A 26,701-nucleotide genomic window follows, 5' to 3' on the forward strand; every position below is an offset into this window, starting at 1 on the left:
GAAAAGACCAGGACACCTTCTTTTCATAAAGGTAGCACCATAAACTTGAGCGTGGTTTGGATGCAGTTATTTTTGTAATCCCCTGAGTTCTTGCTGCTCTACAAATAAACCAACCCCTATTGACTTCTGACCCTGCTGCTCTGTTCTTTACCCTGTGATCTCTTCCTTCCAACTTGGTTGTTGTTCACTTCTTTGCTATTGCAATGCATTGAAGATGTTCATTAAAGCAAACCACAAAAAATGCCCTCTGTTTACTAAGCACCTTAAACTCCTTGGAGGAAATAGGTGTTATAAAAATCTAACATAACAAATAAAAGAAAAAATAGCTTGCCTTGGGCAGAAGTAATCACTAGGAAGTAAAACAAAAAAATGTGCAAATACCATGAATTTATTATAGGAGGCATTTAGGAGTGTTTGTATACTACAGAAAGAATAAAGGAATATTCAGAAAAAAAATCTGGTATATTAACAGAAAATCTTGAAATTCTCAGAAATTATAATAGCTAATAGTATACTCAGGATAAATGAGAATTGCTTGTTATTTTATGCTTTCATGTGATAAAGCAGAACTATGTTTTTATTTATAGTTTGGTATTTATCAAAATCAGATTATTAAAGTTTAGGCAAGACAGTATGTTATCCGCTTATGAAGAAATGTGTGGTGAAATTTCACACCATATTTCCTTAGTCAAAGGTGTTTTCTTCAAGGACATCTCTCAATTTGTAAGTGAAAATCCTTTTAACATCTGAAAATGAATGAGTTATTTAAAATTTTTTTCTCTTAGATTCCTAAAGGGAAAAAAGCAGTATTGTTAATTTGGTTATTCATTTTCACAGAATTTACATCTTATGAGTCAAGATTCCATTATAGATCCTATTACAGTTCCAGGAACAAAATATTTAGCAGTTGATTTATTCAATAAATATTTTTAATGCTACTAAAATGTTTAGAAATCATTCATGACCTCAAGGTGCTTACAGTTGAGTAATAGAGATCCAAATGGAAAAAAAGAGAAAGATCTTGGACATGACCTAATCAGTTTTATCTTCTAAAAAATTCAGAGGGAATGACGAGAAATAGAAGACAGTAGGAAAGGAAAGCATTAAAAAGGTACTCCAGTTACCTATTGCTGCATAACGTATTATCCAAAGCTTAGTGGCTTAAGTCACATCAGTCATTTATTTTGTACCTCAATCTTCACGTCAGGCAGGGCTTGACAAGGGCAGCTAATCTCTGCTCTGCACAGCATCACTCAACTGGGGGCTTGAGGATCCATGCTCAAGATTTGTTCAAACACCTGAAAAGTGGTGCTGGCCATTGGCCTGGAGCTCAGCTGGGCTGTAGCCTGGGGGCCTAGATTTTTCTCCACGTAGACCTCTCCATGAGCTTGCTTGCGTTTCCTTGTGGTATGGCAGCTGGATTCTCAGTGCAAGCCCTCAAGGGAATGAGAGAAATTCTGTGCCAGCTTTTGTGACCTAGTCTCAGAAATCACATAGCCTCACTTTTGCTATAGTCACAATCCTGTCTAGATTCAGAGGGAAGGCACTTAGTCCTCACCTGCTGATGGGAAGAATGTCACATTGTGAGAACAGCATGTGGAACAAAAGAGATTTTGAGGACTCCCTTTCTTTGGAAAAATGCAATCTTTTGTGAATTACCATGCAGCTAAACTCAAATTATTCTTACATGAAAAATATATTTATCCTCTCCCCCCAAGACCCTCAAATCTAAACATCTGCTTGAAACATAGTATCATCTAAGGTCCAAATGAAGTTTAAACTCCTCAAATGCAGTAATTTGGGTACAGCTCCTTAATCTGAGGAACTGTGAAGTGAAGAAACAAGTTATCTGCCCCCTCCCCCGACATACCTAAATTTCAGTGGCACAACAGGCAAAGGTAAACTGCTGTAGACCCACTCACTTAAAAGGGGGAAAACAGGAGGCACACAGCAATCACTGGCCCTTAGCAATCATGAAATGCAGGAAGTTCATGTTGCCAGTTTCTTCATTAGGGTGTAATCCTACTACTGGGAATTGTCATTTTTCAGCTCTTGGTTCCACTCTCAGTGTTTGGCTCTTTGAGTCAGCCTTTGTCTTCCGTTGAAAAACAACAACAATAACCAAAAAACAACCTTTGCAACTAAATAGCCTAATCAGACTTTTTACTGCCCATAGAATGCTGCGTGTCCAAAGCCCACTTTTAATTTTGTAGTGTTCCCATCTATTTTACTCCAAATTGGTGTTTCTTATAGCAAAACAATTATCTCAAATAGTTTGTGGGTTTTCTATGAATCCAAACCACAGATATTCTCAAGGTAAGTGCTTCTTTACTTTCAGCTCCCTAAGAGGTGTCTTAAGATAACATCCTTAAGATACCTGGAAGACCAGTTTTATGGAGAGAATTTGTGAAGCATACTCCTAAGATTCTTAGAGGTCCATTGTCTGCCTAAAAAAATTTGAGGAGCCACTGCCTTAGATTTTTCTGAAACTTTAGTAAAGGATATTATTTCAACCTGGATTGTTCTTTGGCCTAAAGCCTTTCTTTTTATTTATTATTTTTGAAAATGGTATATTCACAGTGTTCTTTCTTTCACCTCTTCTTTTTCTTTCTTTTTTTCTTTTTCTTTCATTATTAATTTTAATTGACTCATAATAATTGTATATGTTTATGGGGTACAGTGTGATATTTTGATACATCTATACAATGTGTAATGATCAAATCAGGGCAATTAACATATCCATCACCTCAAACATTCATCATTTCTTTGTGTTGGGAACATTCAAAATCCATGATTCTAGCTATTTGCAAATAAACAATAAATTGTTGCTAATTTTAGTCACCCTGTAGTACTACAGAATACTAGAACATAGTACTACAGAATACTAGAATGTATTCCTCCTATCTAGCTGGACTTTGGTATCTGTTAACCTCTGGCCATATCTCCAAGTGTTTTCTTAAGTTGGGAATTACTTGCTGTTTAGAGAGGCTGAGAATAAGAAACAGTTTCTTTTAGTTGTTGTTGTTTTTTAACCCAGCAAGTTCTAACTTATTTATATTTAACAGTTTTTTCTTTAGCTCATCTCTTTCCTCTTGCATTTTATTATAGGCAGCTAAACAAAACAAAATAAAACAACAACAAAAAAAAACCATAAAACCACATGAATATCTCCTTAGCTAGATCATCAAATTCATTAGGTGTATTTCTAATTTCCACATTATCAGAAATGATAGTTTTGTGAAATGTTCTGCTTCTACATAATAAGAGACCCCTTTCTTTAACTTCCAGCAACATTTTTCTCACTTCCCTTTGAGCCTTTGCTGACAGCTTCTTGAAGCCTTTAACTAACTTCTACCAACTTCTTCTCATAAGACTTTCCTTGTGGGCCTTTCAGCCTCCACTTACTGCCTGTCTCAGTCTTAATGACATATATTTCAGGTTTCTGTTATGGTAAACCCCACTTCTGTACTGGCTACTATTGCTATGTAACAAATTAGCTGAAACCTAGCAGCTTAAAACTGCCATTTTATTTTATTCAAAACCTTGTGAGTCAGGAATGTGTGAAAGGTTTGCTTGGAAGATTCTGGTCAATGTCTTTCATGTCGTTGCAGTCAGATAGATGCTAGAGTTGAAACAGTTGTGGGACAAACTGTGAAAGCTCAGGACTGTCCAGACTCCTCCCTCTCTTCTTGTGGTCTCAGGGCTAGTTGGGCTTCCTCACAGCAAGGCAGCCCTCAGGCAGTCAGGGCATCTAAAGGCTTTAAGAGAGACTGTTCCACTGAGCAAGGGGGTAGCTGCACAACCTTTTATGTTCTAGCCTCAGAAGTCACATGGCATCACCTCTGTCATACTTTATTGGTTAAAACAGTCACCAAAGTCATCTGAGTCTCAAGGGGAGAGAAGACATAGATCCCACCTCTTGAGGAAAGGAATGTCATAAAAATTTCAAATATGTTTCAAAAATTGCCACGAAGGGTAATTGCAGTAGTTCCTGCAATGAATTATGAGTAGAGAAGTATTATAAAGGATGGAAAGTCATGCCCGGGAATGAGAGGTGAACAGGGCATTGAAGGGGAAAGCCTCGGGGAACAATTGGCTCTTAGCAGTAAGAGAGGGATTCTGGATGAATTTCCTGTCTCTGGTTTGGGTGGCAGCCTTCCGTAGAAATAAGGAAGGAGACACCAGGGTGAGTAGGTTTGGGGTTGGGGGGAAGGTGTGGAATGGGATGGCAGTGTTAGTTTGAGGTACCAGGGGCATCTCCAGATGGAGATGTCTAGGAAGTAATTTGATTGATAGACTGTAAACCCCTTGTGGGCAGGGGCTACATTTGTATTAGGTTGGTGCAAAAGTAATTGCGGTTTTTGCCATCACTTTTGCACCAACCTAGTATATCAGTCATCTTTGGTGTCCCAGTGCCTTGTGCGGAGGGCTCAATGACTTTGTTAATATATACAGGCGAGAGCTCAGATATGGGCTAAAGACAGAGATGTGGGAGCACTCTGACTAGGGACAGTGATGAGTATCATGGACCTGGATAAGATTATTTTGTGAGAATATAAAGCAGATGTCATCGTAGGTTGGGTTTTTCAGGTTGAATCTGGACAGCCAAAGCATTATGGCAATATTTTTTAAACTAAGTATTTTACATGGTCTTGAAAATTAGAAAATCTGGTCCTGCAATACCAAGTAGCAGCGATGAGTAGAGAGGAGCAACGTCAGTGCCCTTCCAATGGTCATGTGATTGCCTGTGTGCCGCACAACTCCACGTGTATCTGTGCACTGCATACCTGGTCTGCCTTGTGAAGTCTGGGACCTCTTCTCTCTAGCAAAAAAAAAGCCAAGGACCGAGGACTGATTCCTCTGGAGCAACAGCATTTAAGCGGCAGGAGAAGAAAACAAGATTGAGAAGGAACAGCTCACAGATATTCAAGAGTGTGCATAAAATGAAATAGCTAATTGATTTGCTGACAGAATTAGCACCAATTTTTTTAAATTGAAGTATTGGCCAAAAAGAAAGCTAACTAATTTTTATTTACAAATGTTAAAAACTATGCTTTATTTCTCACCTCAACGTTAAGTGATTCAAAATTAAACATACAATGTTGATGGTAATAACAAACACAGTAGGTAACTGACAGAGACATAATTTATGCCTAGGTAGTCCGATTTTAAAACATGCTCTCTTAACTGCCATGCAATATTGCCTCAGACGTTTGCTTAACAATCCCTAAAATTGTTTCATGATGTGGAGAGGAATGAAAGGAGCAGCAAGAAAGAATGAGAAGAGACCTGAAGATGGAACCAGATGGGGCCCTGGGGAGAGGCCTGAGTGTGGGGCTGTGTCCAGAATTCAATCAACAATGAGACCAGGAAAGTCACATCGCTAGGGCACTAAGCTACATTTTGATAACCAGACTATACAAATTGTGTTGAGCAAAAATGATTGGACTGTTTGTGGAGAAGAGAGGCTGAAAGAAGGGAAGTATTATAGGTATTATTTTCCACGGTGACAGTTTATGAGCTAGTTCTGCAACATGCTGTATCTCTCAGGATGGCAGTTTCTGGAAAGAGTTCATGAACTACATTAAACTGGAGGGGAACAAAACAGCAGATTAAGGACTTAAAAAGAGAGACCCTCTGGATTCAGGTTTAAGTTAACTTTTTAGACCCTGGCTGGAAGGGTCTACACTGGATTGTTTAAGTAGTATAGAAACCACTGAAGGCCTTTCCTCACTATTTAAATAGAAAACTTCGCTTCACATTTAAAATATGAGTCATAAGGTGTTATTTTTACCCAATCAATTCCAAAGTATTATTCTTAATAAAAGTTGACAATTTATGGATCCAAAAGTTCCATTTTAAGTTTAACTGAAAGTTTGGTTCAAAGTAGGAGGTATCCACATCTACTTCTTTATGTTCAGTGCATTTTGATTCTGAAATTAAACTTGCTTTGTTTCCAGGAGAAAATGACTTTCAAATTAAACTCTGGAATATGTGCTTCATTTTAGATTTCTCAAAAGTATTCCAATGTTTACCTCTTAGGATTTATAAATGCAGAAATAAAAAAGTCTCCTTTCATTTCCCCTGCAACAGTGAGGGGAAAAAAAGATGCAAACTAAAATTTGTCACCCTCCTCAGATGTATCGCCTAAGAATAACTATCTCCAGGCCTATAGTATTTTATGGTGGTTACTTGCTCTGTAGTTCTTAAATCCAGAAGAATTGCAGTTTTTCTAATTGGTATATAATAAAGAGGAATGATATGACATAAATGATTTCTTTTCCTTGGGTTGCCATCCATCCTCCTGAAAAATCATGCCTACAGTAGCACTGAAATTATTTAAAATTGGAATCTTTATCAACTCTTCCTTGGGAACATTGTGTGGAGTTTCATAGGGACTGAGAATGCGTACTCTGGAGCCCAAATGATGGAGTTTGAATCCTGATTATGTCCCCTCCTGGTTGTATAATCCTGGGCAAGTTGCTTAACCTTTCTTTGCCTCAGTTTCCTTATCAGAATGGGGCAAATTGTAGTGTTATTTCACAGGCTTATTATGAGGAATACATGAGTTAATGTTGGTAAAGTAGTTAGAACAGCATCTAGCAAATAGTAATGCAAAACGCATGTTTGGTGTAAAAATAGTGAAATAAAGTACCATGTACAGAAAACAAGTCGTAGTGTTTGAGGATGCAGGTTCTAATCCCAACTCCGCTACTTGTTAGCTGTGTACATATGGTCAAATTACTTCACCTCCGTAAGCATCAGTTTGTAAAATAGAATAATTGCTCCGAGTTGTACCTGCTTCACAGAGTTTCTGTGAGGATTAAGTGGGATGGTCTATGGCAAGCACAGAGCAGAGTGCTGCTCCATGGTGCCAATGATTACAAACATATTTTTTAGTTGCTGTGAGTTCTCTGCCCTTTTCCTTAAGGCGTATCTTCAATTCTTAACTTCATATTTCAAGGTCATTTCTGGACATCTACAGACCTGGGTAAGGATGCTTTGAAATGAATGGCCACGGGGTTAGAGTGAGAGTAAGTGAGAAGTTAGATCAATTACTTAAGATCCCAATGGGCCTTGCAGGGTGGCCTTGTGTTAGGGATTTTCCCACTGTCTGTGGTCTGGCCCAAAGCCCCGTGGGTCCAGAAACCACACTTGTCAGCAGCTTCAGAGCACATCTGTTCTCCAGAACTGGACTCATATTAATGAAACTCTTACAACTAATGTGTGAGATCAGAATGCCAATGTTTCCATTTAGAATGAGAAGTGAAACAGCTGAAGATGGGCGGCTCATCTTCCCACCCAGCGCATTTTGCTCCTGTAGGCAGACTACGTGGGGAGCAAATCGCTAACCCGGCTGTCAGTTTATTAATTTATAAGGAGAGACCTAGCTGCTGAGTTGCTCCTCAACTCCCTCAAGTTTTAAGCAAGGTCTCCGTAAAGACATGCCAGACAGGATCCCATATTTGTATCAGAAAGCAGCTTGATGAGCATGGAATCAGAAGGGCAAGCTGTTCTCAGACCCATGGGTATAATGAAATGAGAGAGGCAGAGCCACAAAAGGGAAGGCCACCAGCCTCTAGCACCCTACCCCAGTGTTTCAGTGGCTACTGCCTGTGCTTACTTCCAAGGCTGCTTTTTGCCTACTTCCTGGTCTGAGATGGACTGTCCATGGGACACTTCTAGTCTTTAAAAGCTTTTGTTTGTCTCATATTGTGTAGAGGCTAAGATTTAAACATCAGGAATATTCATGTAACAACCCAGAGCTGTAGCCTTTCTTGAAAAAATCCAGAGATCTAGCCCCTTCCCACATCTGGTCAACCATCTGGAGCTGAGCAGAGACTGTCTCCTTTAAAGGAAGCTTGAGTGCTGCCTTCATTCAGCTCACTGTGGTCTCTGCCAGGTCCAAGACGCTGATCAGCATTACCTACTGGTAATGTGTGTGCCTTCAGGCATTTGAGTTTGCATCCTTCTGACAATTGAAGTTGCCTTTATCTATCTATGTGCTGACCTGCTATATATTTATTTCAAAGTTTAATTCTTAGATGCAGTCTTATTTTCTCATTTTCAAATTTACTGTCACCCCTAAGCAGGGGAAACACATCTTGGTTTGCAAGTCCTAGAGGGTTACAGTGATATGAAGGCTGAAGTGTAAACCTCATAGCCTCAAGGAAGTGGGATACCCCTAATCTGCCTCAGGAAATGTGTGATGCTGCTGGCCACGCTTCTCTATTTCTAGATCAGGAGCCCTTTCTTCCTCCTGGCTGAAGAATATTAAGCCCTCTCATTTTATGAACTTTTTGTAGAGCTACAGATATAACCTTCAGTGAGAGAAACGTGAACATCTGTATTTACAAAAGAGATACATCTGGATGCATTGTTTGCAAATGTACTTACCATGAGGTTTCTTTAAGGAACAAGAGTTTATTTTAACTTTGATGTTATAAATTAATAATCAGATATAGGAAGGTATATGCACCATTTGTTAGGATTCCTAAGAACTATAGGCTTTTTAAATTTTCACCATCTCTAATAAATGGAGAAAATATCATTATGTGATTGGATCACTGATTGTAAAAAATGAACTTGTCTTCCAAAAAAGCATTTTTTTCTTCAAATGAATAACTTGTTCCCACTTTAATTCTTATTAATTTTCTAAATAAATGAGGGTTAATCTCTGAGTTATTGGTTTGGGAAAATAGATTGACTTGAGAAGATAGAAATGTCAGTTCAAGGTCTTACTATATCTCACAGGTTCATACTACCTCAAATTTGACCACTTTATATCTTGAATGATCTTTGGGATGCAAGGTTATAACATATTCTATCCACAGCATTTTGTATGTATTTCTTACACTAACATTTACTCCATCTTATTACACTACTGTAAAATTAAATAATGCCTCAGCACAACCTCTGGCACATGGTTACTTCTCCATTTCATCATCATCATCATCATCATCAGTCTGCCTCCAAGTATTTTTCTTCAATTAGTCTGTAAATGTGTATGTATTGACTCTATGGTCTCCTTCATGTTTGAAACCTCTAATACTGTACGGGGTACATAGCCGATACCCTGTAAGGATTAATTGAACTACTCAGAAGAAATAGAAATTTTTCTCAGTTCCCCTTTAGATATGCAATCTAACATTATTGTTGGCAATGCTTCATGAAAAATGACCAAAGAACTTTTAATTTTTATATTTTTGACTCAATAATTACAGGTAAATAACAGAAAAAAATAAATTTTTAAATTAAACCACAAATTAAAAAATAAAAAACAGCAAAGGACATTATAAACAATAGTAAAAAAATACACAGAAGAGTGATATCTATAACTCTCATAATTGACAAAGGAATAGAACAATAATATATAAAGACCTCCTAAATATTTCTCAGGAAAAGGCAAATAACACAATAGAAAAAAAGGCCAATAATAAGGTAAAATACTCAACTTTGGTAGTAATCAGGGAAATCCAAATTAAAACATTGAGACTTCATACCAATCAAAAACAAAAAACAAAAATATCAAGACTCTTGGTATTTCAGCATCGTGGATCATCAATACTCTGGAGATCGTTTACAAGAGTTTGGTGTGACAAAACTTCTTATACACTGTTGGTTGAATTGTAAACTAGCCTAGTTTTGTTGGGATGCAGTTTGGAAATATCTAGTAAAGGTGAAGGTGTGCATATCGTATGACCCCACGATTCCATTCCTAGGTATTCATCTTTAAACAAATACATGCACATGTACAAGACTTATAATAGTTTGATAATAGCAATAAATTAGAACCAACTTAAATGTCCATTAATAGGAGAATGGATACATAAATTGCAATGCTGTACAGCAGTTAAAATGAATAAACTAAGCAGAATCACATGTAAATCTTAAGAAGATAATGCTAAGCAAAAAAAAAAAAAGATTTAAAGGATCTATACACTATTATATTTGTATAAAGCTTAAAGCATGCAAATTAATATCTTGTTTATGGATATTATGTTATATAATATGTTGTACTTGTTATGGATATGTGTATATCTAATAAAAAGTATTATAAAAGATATACAGTAATGATATAAGCCAACTCAGGAGGGCGTTTACTTTTGGAGAGAGAAGAAGGGATGGGATAGGTAATGGGATAGGTAAAGACATATGGAGGCTTCAGATGTGTCTATTAATATAATGGTTTACTTCTTCCAGAAAATCAGAATCAAATTTGGCATAATTTTAAATAGAGGCAAGGAGAATGGAAGGAGGGTGTCAACAGAGTAGGAGGTTTAAGTTACTAGGATCAGTGGGCTTAGAGAATAAAATAGAGCCAAACAGACATCAGTTTGTCAACACTGTATAAATTCAGATCCTCATTAGTCATACTAAAAGTCAAACAGCCCTTACTCTTGCTTCAGACTCTAAGCACCTTCAGCTGTGTCATTTTTAAAAAGGGGTTGAAACTGTGGAAATCTAAGGGAATACAAAAGCAGGAGATGTGATGAGCATACCTAAGATAATGTGAAGATTTTGAAGACTAGAGCAAGCAAAAAAAGCAACAAAAGGTTTAGATTTTGAGTTAATTAGGAAAGCAATTGTTATGCCCAATTCAGAAGCCTGAAATGTTTCAGTGAGATGTTAATAAACAAGTTTGTTTACTCTGATCCAAGACTAAATTAATGTAAAGCATATTATCATAAACATTGGACTGTTGATATATTTGCAGTTGAATAAATCCAAGCTGTATTTTATAAAGCCAATAAAATTGCTTGCAGGAGGCCAAGAGGAAAAAAAACAAACACCCAAAGACCTTGGCCAGTTTTAGAAGGTACATTGGAGATTCTAATGCAGCTTCCTGTCTCTGTCTCTCTCTGCCCTTTCTTTTTCTCTTTTCTGTCTTTGGCATTCACTTTAACCAAACTGAAAAACTGGAGTATTCATAAAAAAATTGGGGCTGGTAAACAATGGAGAGTGGGACAGAAAAGAGCACCATCATTTCCATTACATTGTTTTAAAAAATAATAAAGGAGAGTAGTCCACTTAGAGTGAGTACAATGTACCAAAATATGGAAATAAAAAATATTAAAAATTTTTTAAATGTAACCTGTTCTTTTCAAATTACCTAAGGAATACATTAATTCATTTTTATTTTACAAGATTTATGCAGGAGGTAATAAACTGAGCAAAACATTGATCTCTCTTTGTCCCCCATCACTTCCTTCAGATCTCTTTCCCAGACCTAACCACGTGTCCACAGTCGGTGTGCAGTTTTTTGGGCCCTTTTCTGTGAATATGCATATAAAAAATGTATATACTCATAACTGGGATAATATATTTTTCTGCAATATGTTATTTCTGCTTAACATCTTTTAGGGAGCTATGCATCTCAATGCATCTAGATAACCTGATTCTTTAAAAGAAAATACTTGGAACCAACCCAAATGTCCAACAATGATAGATTGGATTAAGAAAATGTGGCACATATACACCATGGAATACTATGCAGCCATAAAAAATGATGAGTTCATGTCCTTTGTAGGGACATGGATGAAATTGGAAATCATCATTCTCAGTAAACTGTCGCAAGAACAAAAAACCAAACACCGCATATTCTCACTCATAGGTGGGAATTGAACAATGAGATCACATGGACACAGGAAGGGGAATATCACACTCTGGGGACTGTTGTGGGGTGGGGGGAGGGGGGAGGGATAGCATCGGGAGATATACCTAATGCTAGATGACGAGTTAGTGGGTGCAGCGCACCAGCATGGCACATGTATACATATGTAACTAACCTGCACAATGTGCACATGTACCCTAAAACTTAAAGTATAATAAAAAAAAAGGAAAAAAAAAAAGAAAAGAAAATAACTAGATAGTATTCCTTAGTATGATTAACCCATTATTTATTTAATGCTTCCACTGTTTATGGCTCCTTGCATGGTTTCCTGTTTTGACTACTGTAATTCTCCAGTGAACATTCCAGTATATTCATCATTGCAGTAGAGGGCAAATGTGACTTAATGCATAACAGTATCTGGTAATTACAGTAGTATTATCAGGAATCTGCCTTTCACGTATTTGGCTTTGTTTTTCTCTTCATCAGCCTCATTTTTAGGCAACCTCTTTTAGATAATTTTTAGACAACCACTTTTAGACAATGTGGTAGCAGATACAACAACCAGCAGTTCTACTCTTAACATTCTACAAACTTAACCTCTTTCTCAATGTTAGCAAAAGTGGAGAGGTTGGCATGCTTACTAGACCAGCGTGGGTCACATGCCCATCCTTGACCCCTGCGTTGTAGCTCTGTGCATAGTATGCATTGATTTTATGTTTTTGTAAATAGGAGATAAATAGACATCCTAATAGTGTCCAAATTTACATCACTGGGATTAAAGTGTTCTAAGTATTTGCTAGAGTAATGAAATAAGTATGTTGTTTCATAGCATTGCATATGAGAATGAAACATGTTATACATGGAAGATCATTAATATTCTAAAAAGTGGACAATTTCTCAATTCAAGAAAGTGTTGCCCAGTGTATTTGCTGGAAATTCAGTGATATGAGAAACACATTTCTTAGTTTTATATTATTTGCCAAACCATAGCAAAAAAATCCATATTTTATTCATTTATTAAATAATTTTTTGATTAAATTCTGCTATGTATTGATGACCATGTCAATAGCCTGTTGAAACAAAATTCCTGCCCTCGGGTTTCTTACATTCTTGTTAGAGACCACAGACTATAAATAGGTAAACAAATGAATAAAGAACATTTCAAACTGTGATGTACTATAAAGGAAATGAAAAAGATCATCTGATAGAAAGTAATTGGAGAAGGTTACTTCAGGGAAGGTAGTCAGGGAAGACCTTCCTAAATGTTCTGAAAAGAGAATATTTGAACCACCACCTGAAGACTGAAAATGAGCCTTGAACCCTAGGCCTATGCTATTCAATATGGTAGCCACTAGCCATGTGTGGCTATTGAACACTTGCATATAGCTAGCTCAAGTGGAAATGTCACACAAGTGCAAAAAATACACTAGGTCTCCAACACTAGTACCAAAATGATAAAATATTTAATAATTTTATAATGATTACATATTGAAATGATGATGTTTTAGACATACTAGGGTAACCATTACTAAAATTAATGTTTCTTTACTTTTTTAATGTGACTACTAAAATATTTTAAATTACATATATGCTTCACCTTATATGTCTATTTAACAGCCCTGTTCTAGTTAGTTTCAGCCTACTTACTGTTATTAACATGGGCTTTTTCAGCTTTTTTTCCTTGATGAGGCTGATGGCAAGTGAATTTATGTAGTAGACTTTTCTCCAAGCATCTATGTCTATAATATTTATTGACCGAGGTATCTAAATATAATAATACAATATTTGATCAAGCTTAATACAGCTCAGGGTTAAGGGATAACATGTGGTGGAGAAAGCATGTAAAATTGCCACATTTACTAGAGGAGTTGTATCATTAGTCATGTTCCTTTAGAAGGGCTCACAAAACAGACAAAAGGGGACCCTGAGTTGGTGAGGTAGGCAGAGCTAGAAGCACAAGGTAATGACACCGTAGGAAAGGATTTCTGTGGGAAACAGCAACAGCAAAGCACGAAGATCTCTTTCCATTCTCTACTTAGTGAAGGAGATTCTATTGTGTTGTAAAGCATGCCACTTCTTGCATGTTAAAATGGAATTTTTTTCTACACATTGTTTTTATACCGATGGGAATGTTTGTGACTTTAGTGTTCCTTTTTTTTTTTTAGATGTCTTTCTGGGAGATGTTGGCAAGTTCTCACATCCTTAATAACATTAAATTAATTCACTGCAGAGAACAAGCAGAATAGTTTTCTTTGTGCAGTGTTGTTATTCTCATTTCCTGTTGTGGCTTTTGCCATGAGGAAAAGGTTGACTACTAACACTGCATGTTTGATTTAGCAGGTGAAGTTTTTAGTATTTAATGTGAGTATTTTAGAACCCCAGATATGATGTTTGTTATGTAATCTGTACTAACAGTTTTGCAATGGGAAACTCTTCCCTTACTGGTTTGAGAGTTGAGTCATATCCTGTGAATCTAAAGCTACGTTATTTAAACATCACGGGTTCTTCTTACTTTCATTCCAAGTCGCTGCTGTGCAGAGCAGCAAGTGCTCCGTGCAGGGCTGTTGCTATCACTTGGAGGTGAACAGCCTCTTTTGCCGGTATTCAGTGAAGAAAGGCAAGTCTAAATATGCAGTTCTCTCACTGGAGTGAAAGATGTTTTGTTCATTTCTAATCAACTATGCTAGACAGCTGCAAGCTGAAAAGTGCCTGCAATTTGCCATTAATTTGTAATAAGGTAAGTAACATATTTTGGTTTACTCACTGGACTGTGGTAGCCTTAAATTAATGTGGCAGTTTAGGTATATGATTGTTCCTTAGAAAAATGCCTTCTCACGGGGTATTGAAGGTTGCATTTGAGATTCTAATACAGATAATTTTTAATTTACAGTATAACCTACTTGTGAGATACGTAGTGTAATACATTGATATTCCTTTTATGATCATTTTTTATGAAAAATATAGTGCCTGAGAAATGGAAACATTGTGGTAGCTTTATATTGGTTTTGTTTTGTTTTGTTTTCTTGAAGGATTTAGTAGTTACCAGGTTCTTAGTTTCTTATATTTCTTTTGCTACCCTATGATCTCAGTTAAAGGTGAAACATATATCAGATTTATATGATTATCTTTGAATAATTATAGCTCAATCATTATATTTTTCAATTGAAATAAAAAGTAGTCTTAGTAATTATTAGAAAGTTTAAAGTGGAAAATTAGTGAAAGCCTCTGGACCTTTCATATTTGGCTTTCTATTTAAGTGAAAGACTAGCATACTTAGAAACTTCTGATTATTCTGTTTGTTTTAAAATTGTATGAGCTTGTTTATCACTGCCTACTTTCTCACTTGCTGTTGGAGGCAGTCATACAAATTGCATGGCTAGAGAAATCTGTGGATAGAGAATGAATGAGAGGTTTATTTTTCGAATTCTGTAAGCTTGCTTAAAGCTAATTCAAAGGTTGGGTGACACAGGAATGTTGTCTTGGCTTCATATTGGTTGAAGCAATAACATCAAATCAGTGTTTAAAGTGGTATTGGGTATCCACAGAACTTTGCATACTCATATTTAAGGCCTTTAAATTCCTTTCAGCTAGAAAAGGTTAATTTGATTTCGAGAGCTATAACTGAATTAGTAAGATATTAACGACTTGAGGTTTTCAAAAATGTGTCTACTAACGGTTGGCATTATGAATACTTTCGTACTTCTTAATTGACTTACTATCATGCTTGGAGATTGTTTCATTATTTCAACTTCCAAACATATTTGAAGACAGTATTTAAAATTGGAGAATACTGTATTCCAAATTGGAGAATACTGCTTCCTTTGCAGGTTTTTTGGTCTAGTTTGATGGAGCATGGATTTGTGGAATGATTATCAAAATGTAACATCTGACTTTTGCAATTTCTTAGCTATTGCCACAGGACAAATGTCCAAATCCTTACTCTGGGAAGTGAGCCATAAAAGTACACATGCCTAAAGGACAGGGGTAGATTTTGTATCTTTCAGAATTGGAGGTGGTATGGTAGATTGTTTTGATACACTGTATTTGTTGAAAGTGGTTAGCAAAAAGAGATTCCTCCAAAGCTTATCTTTGAAAAAGAGAAAAGAAAAATGTAAACAACCAATGAACTTCCAACCCTTTCTGTTAGAATTGATCTGCTATTTTATATTTATATAACTGTACTCTTTTTTAGGCTATGAGAAGAGAAAAAAGATGACTTTTCACAATTAGAGAAGTTAATGACTTATGTCCTACTAGACCAGTGAACATGATAGATTTGAAAACAAAACTTCGCTTTAAAACCTCTTAACTCTTAAGATTTAGAAGACAATTAATTAAAAGTTTTCTTGTGCTGGTGATATTAATAAAAGTTATTCCTTCTAAAAATTCAAAACATGATCACCATTTATTTTAATAAAAAATATAACTGTTATGAAAAGTGTATGCTATCTTCATATCCTGTGCTGCAATGTATAGTTTCAAGAGATAAGTGGAATTTATCATCATGCTATCTTATGAATAAATCCTAGCTCTGCTTTGTAATAAAGTTCATGTTTGCTTTGATTCCAAGAACTATACAAATCAGCTATATGACCATTAAGAGATGAAGGTAAACAGATGGAATTAATAGGCATATATCTTTTAAAATTTTTGCTAAAGATAAATGCAGTGAGATAGCATGTGGTCTACATGACAAAACCCTGGGCTATAGGAGTGCAGTGGGAAGAATCAACACTTCTTTGTAATATCAGAGAAAACCTCTAGTTTTGGAGGTGACAATGAAGCCCTTGTCTTCTTTTGATTTTGTTTTTCTATCTACAGAGTTTGGAAACACTGTAATGCTAGATGACAGTCCCATACTTCGCATAGGTCCTTAGTATATGTTAGTGATCCTGTGAACATTAAGGTAGATGAAGCATTTTGAACTCACCAGGAGAGTCTGTTGTTATAAGTGCTGAGATTTGTAATGCTTATCCCCCCTGAGATAAACCCAAGTAGGAAAGCTATGGAGATGGTTTGTTGGGTTTTAATTCCATCTTAATTTAGTTGAGATACTCAAATTAGTCATTTAGTCTCCCTTTGCTTGAGTCATTTCACTAGTGGGATAGGATTAGTAGTATTTATTCGCGGCAATTTACAGCATACTGAAATATAACAAATCAAGTTCCAAATCTCACTCTACAGGGATTTCTCTCCAAGATGAAAATAATAATAATGCCTAGCATTTAAATCCGACTGTATAATAACTATTTATGAACTATCTGTTTTTCTTACAGCAACTTTATTAGGTATGGGTTCTATTATTATTATTATTATTCCCTTTTTATGATGGAGACACTGAAGTACAAGGAAATTAAATGACTTATTCCTGACATCACACAATCAGTAGTAGAATGACCGGAATTGAACCTAGGTAGGCTGCAGAACCAAGATGCTTAATTACATTCTATGCCACCTTCTGTTAGAATCCTTTGGTCTTAGTAATTTGAAATGACTGCTATAAAGTACTACAGAGAGGAAAATATGTCTTTTTAATGTTACTACATTTAATCATTTTAATGACTGCAACATTCTTATTCTTAGTGAAACCCAGGCCTTTGTGAACCAGAAATATGCTGAAGTTGCTCGTGAATTTACATAAGATGGGGGCTTTTATTAACGCAAAATATGTCTGGAATGAGCATACATAACTGAGAGCTCTCCTAGGTGATCATAGTCTTTGGTGATACAACAAGGTTTCCCTTTTTTGTTGTTGTTTTTGATGTGCAGGTGGGGCAGAAACAATTTTCAGTCTATATTTAGTTATCTGATACAGTCCCAGGAAAGCTTTAGGGAATTTTGTGTTTTGATAGAAGATTAATGTAATGTCTGCCTTTTTTCTGTTCATTCCCTAAACATTTCCTGGTGAAAGTCATCATTTGGGAAGGAGCACATTGAACGAATTGTAGAATGGAGAAGTTTAGGTCTGTTATACAACTAGGTCCATTTTGATTTGCTTTCCCCAGAGACTCCACGAATTATCTTTGAAATTCTTGGGTAACTTTCAAACCTTCATGTTTCCTCGGCTCTTGCAAACAAGATGGAGGGATGGATGTATGCATGGATGAATGGATGGATGGATGGATGGATGGATGGATGGATGGATGGATGGATGGATAGACAGATACATGGATGGATGGATGGATGGATGGATGGATGGATGGATGGATGGATATACAGATACATGGATGGATGGATGGATGACAGGGATAAATGAAGGTGTTCCCATATCTGTTGAGTCATGACTCATGTACCTGACACTGGATTGGGAGCAGACTACAGAATGTGGGCCCAGAGGAATGATGTATGAGATGTGAAAGAGTTTTCCTAAATTCATCTCATATTTTGTTGTCTGATAGTTTTCAATGTGGAATGAACATAGCTATAAGCCATTTCTTGCCACAAGCCTTTCCTCCTATTTCATGTTAGTTTTTAAAATTATATATAATGAACTGGCCAGGCGCAGTGGCTCACGCCTGTAATCCCAGCACTTTGGGAGGCCGAGGTGGGCGGATCACGAGGTCAGGAGATCGAGACCATCTTGGCTAACACAGTGAAAACCTGTCTCTGCTAAAAATGCAAACAATTAGCTGGGCGTGGTGGCGAGCGCCTGTAGTCCCAGCTACTCGGCAGGCTGAGGCAGGAGAATGGCGTGAACCCAGGAAGTGGAGCTTGCAGTGAGCCGAGATTGCGCCACTGCACTCCAGCCTGGGCGACAGAGTGGGACTCCGTCTCAAAAAAAAAAAAAGTGTATATAATGAACCATAATTGCTTACTTCCTTGATTCAAAAGCTAAATGTGTGCAGATATATACATATATATTTATACACATTATTCATATGCAGAGAAAAAAAGAGACAGATAGAGGTGGGATAAAATTAAAAGGTCAAAATAAATTTGAACACCTAAATTAATGAGAATTGTTAAACTTTGACTATTTTATAATTTATTATGAAGAAAATAACCAAGATGCAGAAGAAACAATCATGGCAGAATATCAAAAAAGAAAGGTACTCTTAAGATCATTTTTAAATGCTTGTTTACAAAAGTATATAGCATCTCTTTTCATTTTGGAATGGGAGCTTTCTTCCCCACAATATTTCATTAGAGAACTCAAACTAAGAAGTCTGGGAATCAAAATTTATTTGGCACAATTAGTCAATTGTGAGTGATCATTTCCAAAATAAGGAAGGTGACTAAAGGCTTGAGTTAGGAAATTCTGCAAGTTTCAGAGATGGTATTAAGATGTTATTGTTTCAAGTTTACAAGGCGGGGAGGGAATACAGAAAATATTTTCCTGTAAAATACTTGATCAAGCACAACTAAATAGGGTGAAAAGTTTTAAACAATGGAAACAACTGTACTGGGAAAATTACACATTTGGCTTTGACCCAAAGGAGTCATTAAAAACAAAAAGAAAAAAGAAAAAAACCAATTATCGTATAGATTTTTCCCCCACCCCTAAACAAAATAGCATATTTTCACGGTTTGAGGACATTCTATTACTTTATGTACAGATGCGTTGTGTTATTTGAAATACATTTGATTTCTGTGGCTCACTGTTTTCTGGTGGTGATTTCCCTCGCTTAGAAATAGCGTGTTCTAAGTCAGCAATCAGTGGACAGCATTACCCTGGCCCACTGGAAACCTTAACTCCATGTAACTGCAGTCTGAGACTCAGTTTCAACATTCGTCAATGAAGGACTCGTTCTCATATTTCCCAACAGTCTTTGAACTATTTTAAGATAGGGATTCCTTTTTTTTTTTTTTTCCTTTTTCAGCTTAATGGTTCCTGTGAATCTTGAAATCAATTCTGAAACAATTACTTCTAAGTTTAATCCACCTGGAAAATTTTCACTAAGCTCATACCTGGAGTTTGAAAAATGCTATGCTTAATGTAAACAAATGAATGTTCATGGCAAATGTGTACAGTAGTCATTGCCCCTTTATCTACAGTTTTGCTTTTCAAGGTTTCAGTTACCCATGGTACTGTATGATATTTTGAGAGACAGAGAGAGAGGCCACATTCATATAACTTTTATCATAATATATCATTATAATTTTCTATTTTATTATTGTTACTGTTATCTCTTACTGTGCCTAATTGATAAGTTAAACTTTATCATAGGTATATATGTATAGAAAAAAATAGCATATATAGGGTTCAGTACAATCCAGTGTTTCAGGTGTCCACTGGGGGTGTTCTAACATATTTCCTGAGGACAAGGGGACCACTGTACTTTAAATGTGTAAATAGCTGCAAAGAATCATTAATACACCAGACAGAGGAAGTCTCTGTAGCCTTATTACTGGTTTTAAATTATTGAAAAATAACACAGCATATGAATATTCAAGAGTTTTTGAAAGCTATATAACAATTCCACAAGTATCCAGATTACCACTAGGAAGCCACTGATAATGGGAATAGTCACTTCTGAGAGAAAGTGTTAAGAAAGTTATTGTTTCAAGTTTTCTAAGGGGTAGAAACAAAGATAAAACTTTTACGTAAAATTATCTGATCAAATATAACTAAATAAGGTAAAAATATACACAAGTTTTAGACCACATGGCAGGAGCTTTAAAACAAAGAGCAGCGTCTCCATCTAGGTGTTTTTTTATATATCAGACATTAATTTTTTTTCAGAAATTAAGGACTGAAAACTATATTTGCTGCATTAAAATATTCTTCTCATTATATTCTGACCTCTTCCTCATTGCATCTATTATTTTTGCAAGTTTTCGTGAGAGATTATTTTTACATTTTACAATTTTAATTGAAGTTTTATAAACCAAAATTAAGGAGAAGTTAACTAAAAACCAAACATCACTTTGATAAGTTAACTAAAAACCAAACATCATTATATAGAGAATAAAAGGGGAAGTTAACTTATATTTATAGGCTCAGAGAAGTCCTCTGTGAGAAAATGACTTTTAAGCTGAGACCAAGGATATGTAGAGTTACTTTTGGTTTCCCCGCTGTTTGAAAGTTTGTGAGGATTAGAGAAAATGTATGTAAAGTACCCAGCACAGCATCTGGCAGCACCAAAATTCTCCAGGAGATTCTGATCCAGCCTGTCTCCTAATCAGTGACTACGAAGCCAGCTGGTACCTCAGACAGAAGCTCTTGGGCTGCACGTGCTGCCTCAGGCTCCGGATCTGGTGTCATAGGTATGCCCAGGTTAGCTGAGGATCCCTGTGGCTACAGCCTTCCTGGTTAGCCTTCACAGTTAGCCTTCACAAGTATGCTCTGTATGTGAATTGCTGCTCAGATGTGCTTTGTTCCACATTTCTCTCCAGGGATGAACACCCTTCCTCTCGCTTCCCCTTTGTTCTAGTCCATTTGGCTTGGCTCTGATTTCCTGCTTCCTCATCTTGGGAATAGGTTCATCCCATGGTACCCTAATCCCACGGAACTTCCCTTGAACCAATACATTGCCACCTCCCCACTGAGAGATGCCGGCCTCTTCTCCCAACTCTCCCAACCACCTTAACCAAGTCAGCCCCTCCCACATAGTCCCTAGTTAAGATCAGAATGAGCTTTATCTGCTTCTTAAACTTTGTTGTTCCTACCTCTGCAATCCCTCTTAGGCTATGGAACTACTGCGAGATGAATTCACCAAGCCGCAGCTGGGACTGCCTTTGTACTCCTCTCTCTAGACAGTCTGCCCCAGTCTCACACATGGCCAAAGTCTGGTAGGTAGTTGCTGAGTTCCTGAGTGTTGCTCTCTGGGCCAAGGCAGTACAGGGCAACTTCCCAAGGCAGAGCAGACAGGAGTAGTGCTTGTATTTGGATCAGACCACACTGGGCTTTGCTGAGAGGAACTGGGCCAGCATGCAGAATGGTTTTAAATGGACTGGGTTTGAAACAGTTCTCAGAGTGTTGAGAGCAATTATGAAGGAATCAGAGTGGCTGTGGATACTGAGAGGTTTGGAGGTCCCTAAAGGTATCCCCCAATCTGTACTGCAGAATTGGAACCCCATTGACAAGAAGAAGAGAACTAGAGGAGGCTGGAGCAGGTGTTGCACTCAAGTGCAAGGTGTTGCACTCAGCAGTGCTGAGGCTGCAGAAAGCAGGGACACTGCCAGCAGCAACACTGCAGCTCCTGCTCCTTCCTCAGAGGGTGAGAGGCAAGCTGGGCTCAGGGTAGCCTGACAGCAGATGTGGCCTGGGACTGTGGCCTAGTAGGCCTTCCATGGACCTGGTGCTGGTAGATGGGTAAGGAGAGAACCTAGATAACAACACAACAGAGTGCCTTGACAAGGGCGGGAAAATTCCAGACTCCACCACAGACAGGAAGATAGTTCTTCCCCTATTTTGCTTTCTAAAGTTTGTAATTTCCAAGCTGCAGGCAGCACTTATGGAAAGGGAGGGTCGGCCGGGCACGATGGCTCACACCTGTAATCCCAGCACTTTGGGAGGCTGAGGTGGGCAGATCACAAGGTCAGGAGATCAAGACCATCCTGGCTAACACGGTGAAACCCCGTCTCTACTAAAAATTAAAAAAAAAAAAAAATAGCCAGGCATGGTAGTGGTTGCCTGTAGTCCCAGCTACTCAGGAGGCTGAGGCAGGAGAATGGCTTGAACCTGGGAGGCAGAGCTTGCAGTGAGCAGAGATTGCGCCACTGCACTCCAGCCTGGGTGACAAAGCAAGACTTCGTCCCAAAAAAAAAAAAAAAAGGGCGGGAGGGTCATTTGTTTTTGTGTCTGAAGCACCCCAACTTGACATCCCTGTGAGCCTAAGGACAAGGAGCTCAAAGAAGAGTGTGCTCTGAGAATGGGTGCCTTCGTTATACTTGTATGCTTTCTATTTTCACACGCATACATAGACAAGCATATCAGATTCTGCACCCTTGCAGGTAAGTCACCTGGCCTGTGTCATCAAAATGTAGCATATTTCTGTACACTGTATGTTATTCTGAAAAAAAAAATGCTATGCTCTCAAAGGCTGGGTTGACAAAGGAAAGGTGCTTGTAAGCAATTACTTTATTATGTTTGAATTACTTTATTATGTTTGATACAATAAACTTGGCTTCTGTCATGAAAGACCCCAATGAAAACTGTCATCTGCAAAGTTAGGAGTACATACAAATGTTTATGCTATGTAGATAGTTTATGGTCAATTTCACTCATCACTGTTTCCACTCCCTGACTTACCAATAATTTGACAGTCCTTGCAGCTGCATTGTAACTCACCATCACCCCACCCTTTGTTTCTGAGCAGTCGTAGTGGGTGAGGAGAAAAATAGGGCACATTTGAGAGAAAATATGTGGCTCTACAAAAGACAAGCACATTTCTTTGGCTGTCATAATTAGCTATGAAAATTAAGATTGAGAACATCTGTTTTAATTATGTATGTAGCACAGGCTGTTCTGTTGTTTCACAGCTTCTCTCAGGAAAGGAAAAAAAAAAAAAAGATACCTGCTCACAATCTTCCCCTGGAACTAAGCCTAATTTGCTTTTAGCTATAAAAAACTACTATTGATATTAAATAATGTCCCTAGGTACAATATTACGTAAAATTTTTATAATTTCTTTGGCAGACCCTGTATGGTAAGATTGGAAAGGACAGACTAAATGCAGTAAACGTAAGTTTCAAAGTGGAAATGACTGACAAAGTGTGTTAGCTCGGTGTTTAATTAGGCATAAAAGCTTTGTTTTTTGACCCAATTGTGAAAACCATAGTAATGCAAACCGACATGGAGAAAGCTACTGGGAACAGCAAAGGAAATGGAAGTGAACTAAGTAGAAAACAGATCCCTGCCAATCAGGTCCTTGACGGCTTAAAACATTTACTGTTCTCCAAGAGTCCCAGAGTGTTAGACACTATAGAAAATTAACCCATAAAGCTGCAAGGTATCTTCACATCTGTTATCTGCCTCTGAGGAAGTTGACGTATTAGACTAGACTGTCCCTGGGTTTTGGTTTTGTTTTGTTTTCATTTCCTTTTTAAAAATAATTGTGATCAGATTCCTATATTTACTGTCTGTTGGAATTAAGTATTTTACCCTTCTATTAACATATCTTCATACCCCACCAACTCTGACTCTCTTTCTCTGTCTCCTCTCTTCTCTCTATCTCTCTCTTTCTCCTCTGTGAATCAAATCTATTTTCTCTCATTGGATATATCTTAGAGAAAACCCTACCCAGGACATTATCTTGCCCTTGAGAAATTTGGAGTCAAATGTGTCTTGGTTCATGTTCTATTCTTGCTGAATAAAGTATTAATTTTAACTTGATTTAAATAGGATAATGATAAATTTAATAGAATAGAATAATTGCCTCTTTTTCTTTATCAAAAAAGAATGACCTTGTTGAAAGATCAAGTTAATTTAATGATTTATATTTCAAATTTAGTTTAAGAAATAGATTGTTTGACAGAGAGTGGAAAAGTGGTTACCAGAGACTGAGAGGAGGGTGCCAGAGGGATGGGGAAAGGGTCGATGTTGTACAAATTTTCAGTTAGGAGGAATAAGTTGTAGTGATCTATTGCACTGCATAGTGACATTAATAATAATGTATTGTATATTTCCAAATTGTCAAAGGAATAAATTTTTAATATTCTCACCACAAAAAAGATAAGTTAGTGAGGTGATGGAAAGCTTAGTTTGACTGAATCTTTCCACAGTGTATATGTAGATCTAAACATCACTGTGTATCCCATAAATACATACAATTATTATTCATCAATTAAACTAATTTTAAAAACATTGAAGTATGTTCTAACAAAATATATATTTAAAAATTAAAAAATATAAATATATTTTATAGGTTAATAGTAAATGTATCTTAGTTTATTTCTGTTTAGAAATTGTATTTTTCTATTTATTCTTTTAATATATTAGTTGTAAATCCCTTTGGATTTTCTATAGAGACAATCTATGAATAATGCCAATTTTTTCATTTTTAAATCATTTATTTTCATGTTGTATTTTATTTTTGACACATAATTATTACACACATTTACGTGATAGAATGTGAGGTTTCATTACATGTATGCATTGTATAATGATCAAATCAGGGTAATTAGCTAATGCATAACCCCAAATATTTGTCACTTCTTTGTGGTGAGAACATTCAAAATCCCCTCCTTTCGATATTTTGAAATACATGATACATTATTGTTAATTATACTCACTCTGCTGTGCAATAGAATTCCAGAAGTTATTCCAGCTGTGTATAACTTTGTATCCATCGACCAGCCTCTTCCGTTCCCCCAACTCGCACCCCTCCCCAGCATCTGGTAACCACTATTCTACTCTCTACTTCAAGAGTCCCCCATCCCAGGCCTTGGATTGGTACCGGTCCATGGTCTCTCAGGAACGGGGCAGCACAGCAAGAGGTGAATGGTCAGTGAGGGAGCATTACCCCTAAGCTCCGCCTCCTGTCAGATCAACGGCGGCCTTAGATTCTCATAGAAGTGCGAACCCTATTGTGAACTGCGCATGTGAGGGATCTAGATCGCACATTATTTACGAGCATCTAATGCCTGATGATCTGAGGTGGAACAGGTTCATTTCAAAACCATCCCCGCTCCGCCCCCGGTCCCCACTGCACTTTCTATGGGATCAACTTTTTAGATTCCACACATAAGTGAGATCATGCAATATTTGTTTTTCTGTGTCTGACTTATTTTACTTAATATAATGCCCAGGTTTGTCCATCTTGTCACAAATGACAGGATTTCATCCTTTTTTATAACTGAGAAGTATTCCATTATGTATGTATATATATGAAATTTTCTTTATAAGTTTATCTGTTGACGGACACTTAGGTTGATTTCATGTCTTGGCGATTGTAAATAGTACTGCAATAAACAGATATCCCTTTGACACACTGATTTCATTTCCTTTGGATATATACCCAGTAGTGGGATTGCTGGATCATATAATAGTTCTGTTTTTAACTTTTTGAGGAAACTCTGTACTGTTTTCTCTAATGGCTGTGCTAATTTACATTCCCATCAACAGTGTGTATGGGTTCTCATTTCTTCACATCCTTGCCAACACTGGTTATCTCTTGTCTTTTTGGTAATAGCCATTCTAACTGAAGTGAGATGATCTTATTGTAATTTTGATTTACATTCCCTTGATGTTTAGTGATGTTGAGCATTTTTTCATATACTTGTTGATCATTTCTATGTCTTTTCAGGAAGATCTATTCAGGTCTTTTGTCATTTTTGAGTTTGATTATTTGGTTTCTTGTTACTAAGCTGTTTGAGTTCCTTCTACATTCTGGATATTAATCCCTTGTTAGTTATATACTTTGTAAACATTTTCTCCCGTTCAGTAGATTGTTCACTCTGTTGATGTTTGCATTGTTGTGCAGAGCTTTTTAGTTTGATGCAATCCCATTTCTTTATTTTTGCTTTTGTTGCTTGTGCTTTTGAGGTCTTATCCAAAAAACACTTGCCCACACCAATATAAAAAAGCATTTTTCTTATGTTGTCTTCTAGTAGTTTGGAATTTCCAGCCTTACATTTAAGACTTTAATCCATTTTCAGTTGATTTTTGTATATGCTGAGAAATTGGGGTCTAGTTTCATTCTTCTGCGTGTGGATACTCAATTTCCCAGCATCATTTATTGGAACATGTATTTTGTATTTTATCCATACTATGGTTAAAACCTCTAGAAAAATATTGAATTGAAGTGATGATAGTAGGTATCCTGTTCTTTTCTCAATCTCAAAGGAAAAGCTTTTAATGCTTTACCATAAAATACAAATATTTGTTAATTGCTTTTATCGGATTAAGAGAGTTCTCATCTATCCCTGGCTTGCTAGATTTTCTTAAAATTAATGAGTATTGAATTCTATCAAATGTTTTCCCTATATCTTTTCAGATAATCATATAAATTTTGCCTTTAATCTACTAATTGATGAGTTACATTAATTGATTTTCTAACGGTAACCCATATTTTAATACATGGAATAAACCCATATTGGTCATACTGTTTTATCATTTATATATGTTTCTGGATTTAGTTTGCTAACATTTTGTTTGGAATATTTACATATATATTTGTAATTGAGATTTGCCAGTTTTTTTTT

At 36.7% G+C, this 26,701-nt stretch overlaps 1 protein-coding gene across 11 annotated transcripts in view; it reads left to right on the plus strand.

Moving 5' to 3' along the window:
* Positions 1 to 26,701, plus strand: part of MCTP1 (multiple C2 and transmembrane domain containing 1) — a 596,961-nt gene that overhangs the window by 207,467 nt on the left and 362,793 nt on the right. Inside the window, exon 1 of one of the 11 annotated variants that reach the window (XM_055112188.2) lies at positions 13,477 to 14,351. The exons of 5 other annotated variants lie outside the window; for them this stretch is intronic. In XM_055112188.2, the coding sequence (XP_054968163.1) occupies positions 14,295 to 14,351 (57 nt within the window). In that variant the 5' untranslated portion in view covers positions 13,477 to 14,294. Of the gene's footprint in view, positions 1 to 13,476; positions 14,352 to 26,701 lie in introns of those variants that run through there. 5 more of the 11 variants (XM_063604382.1, XM_034959772.3, XM_055112186.2 and 2 more) reach the window with 5 other exon arrangements.

This window comes from Pan paniscus, chromosome 4 (assembly GCF_029289425.2).
Source record: "Pan paniscus chromosome 4, NHGRI_mPanPan1-v2.0_pri, whole genome shotgun sequence".
Lineage (NCBI taxonomy): Eukaryota > Metazoa > Chordata > Mammalia > Primates > Hominidae > Pan > Pan paniscus.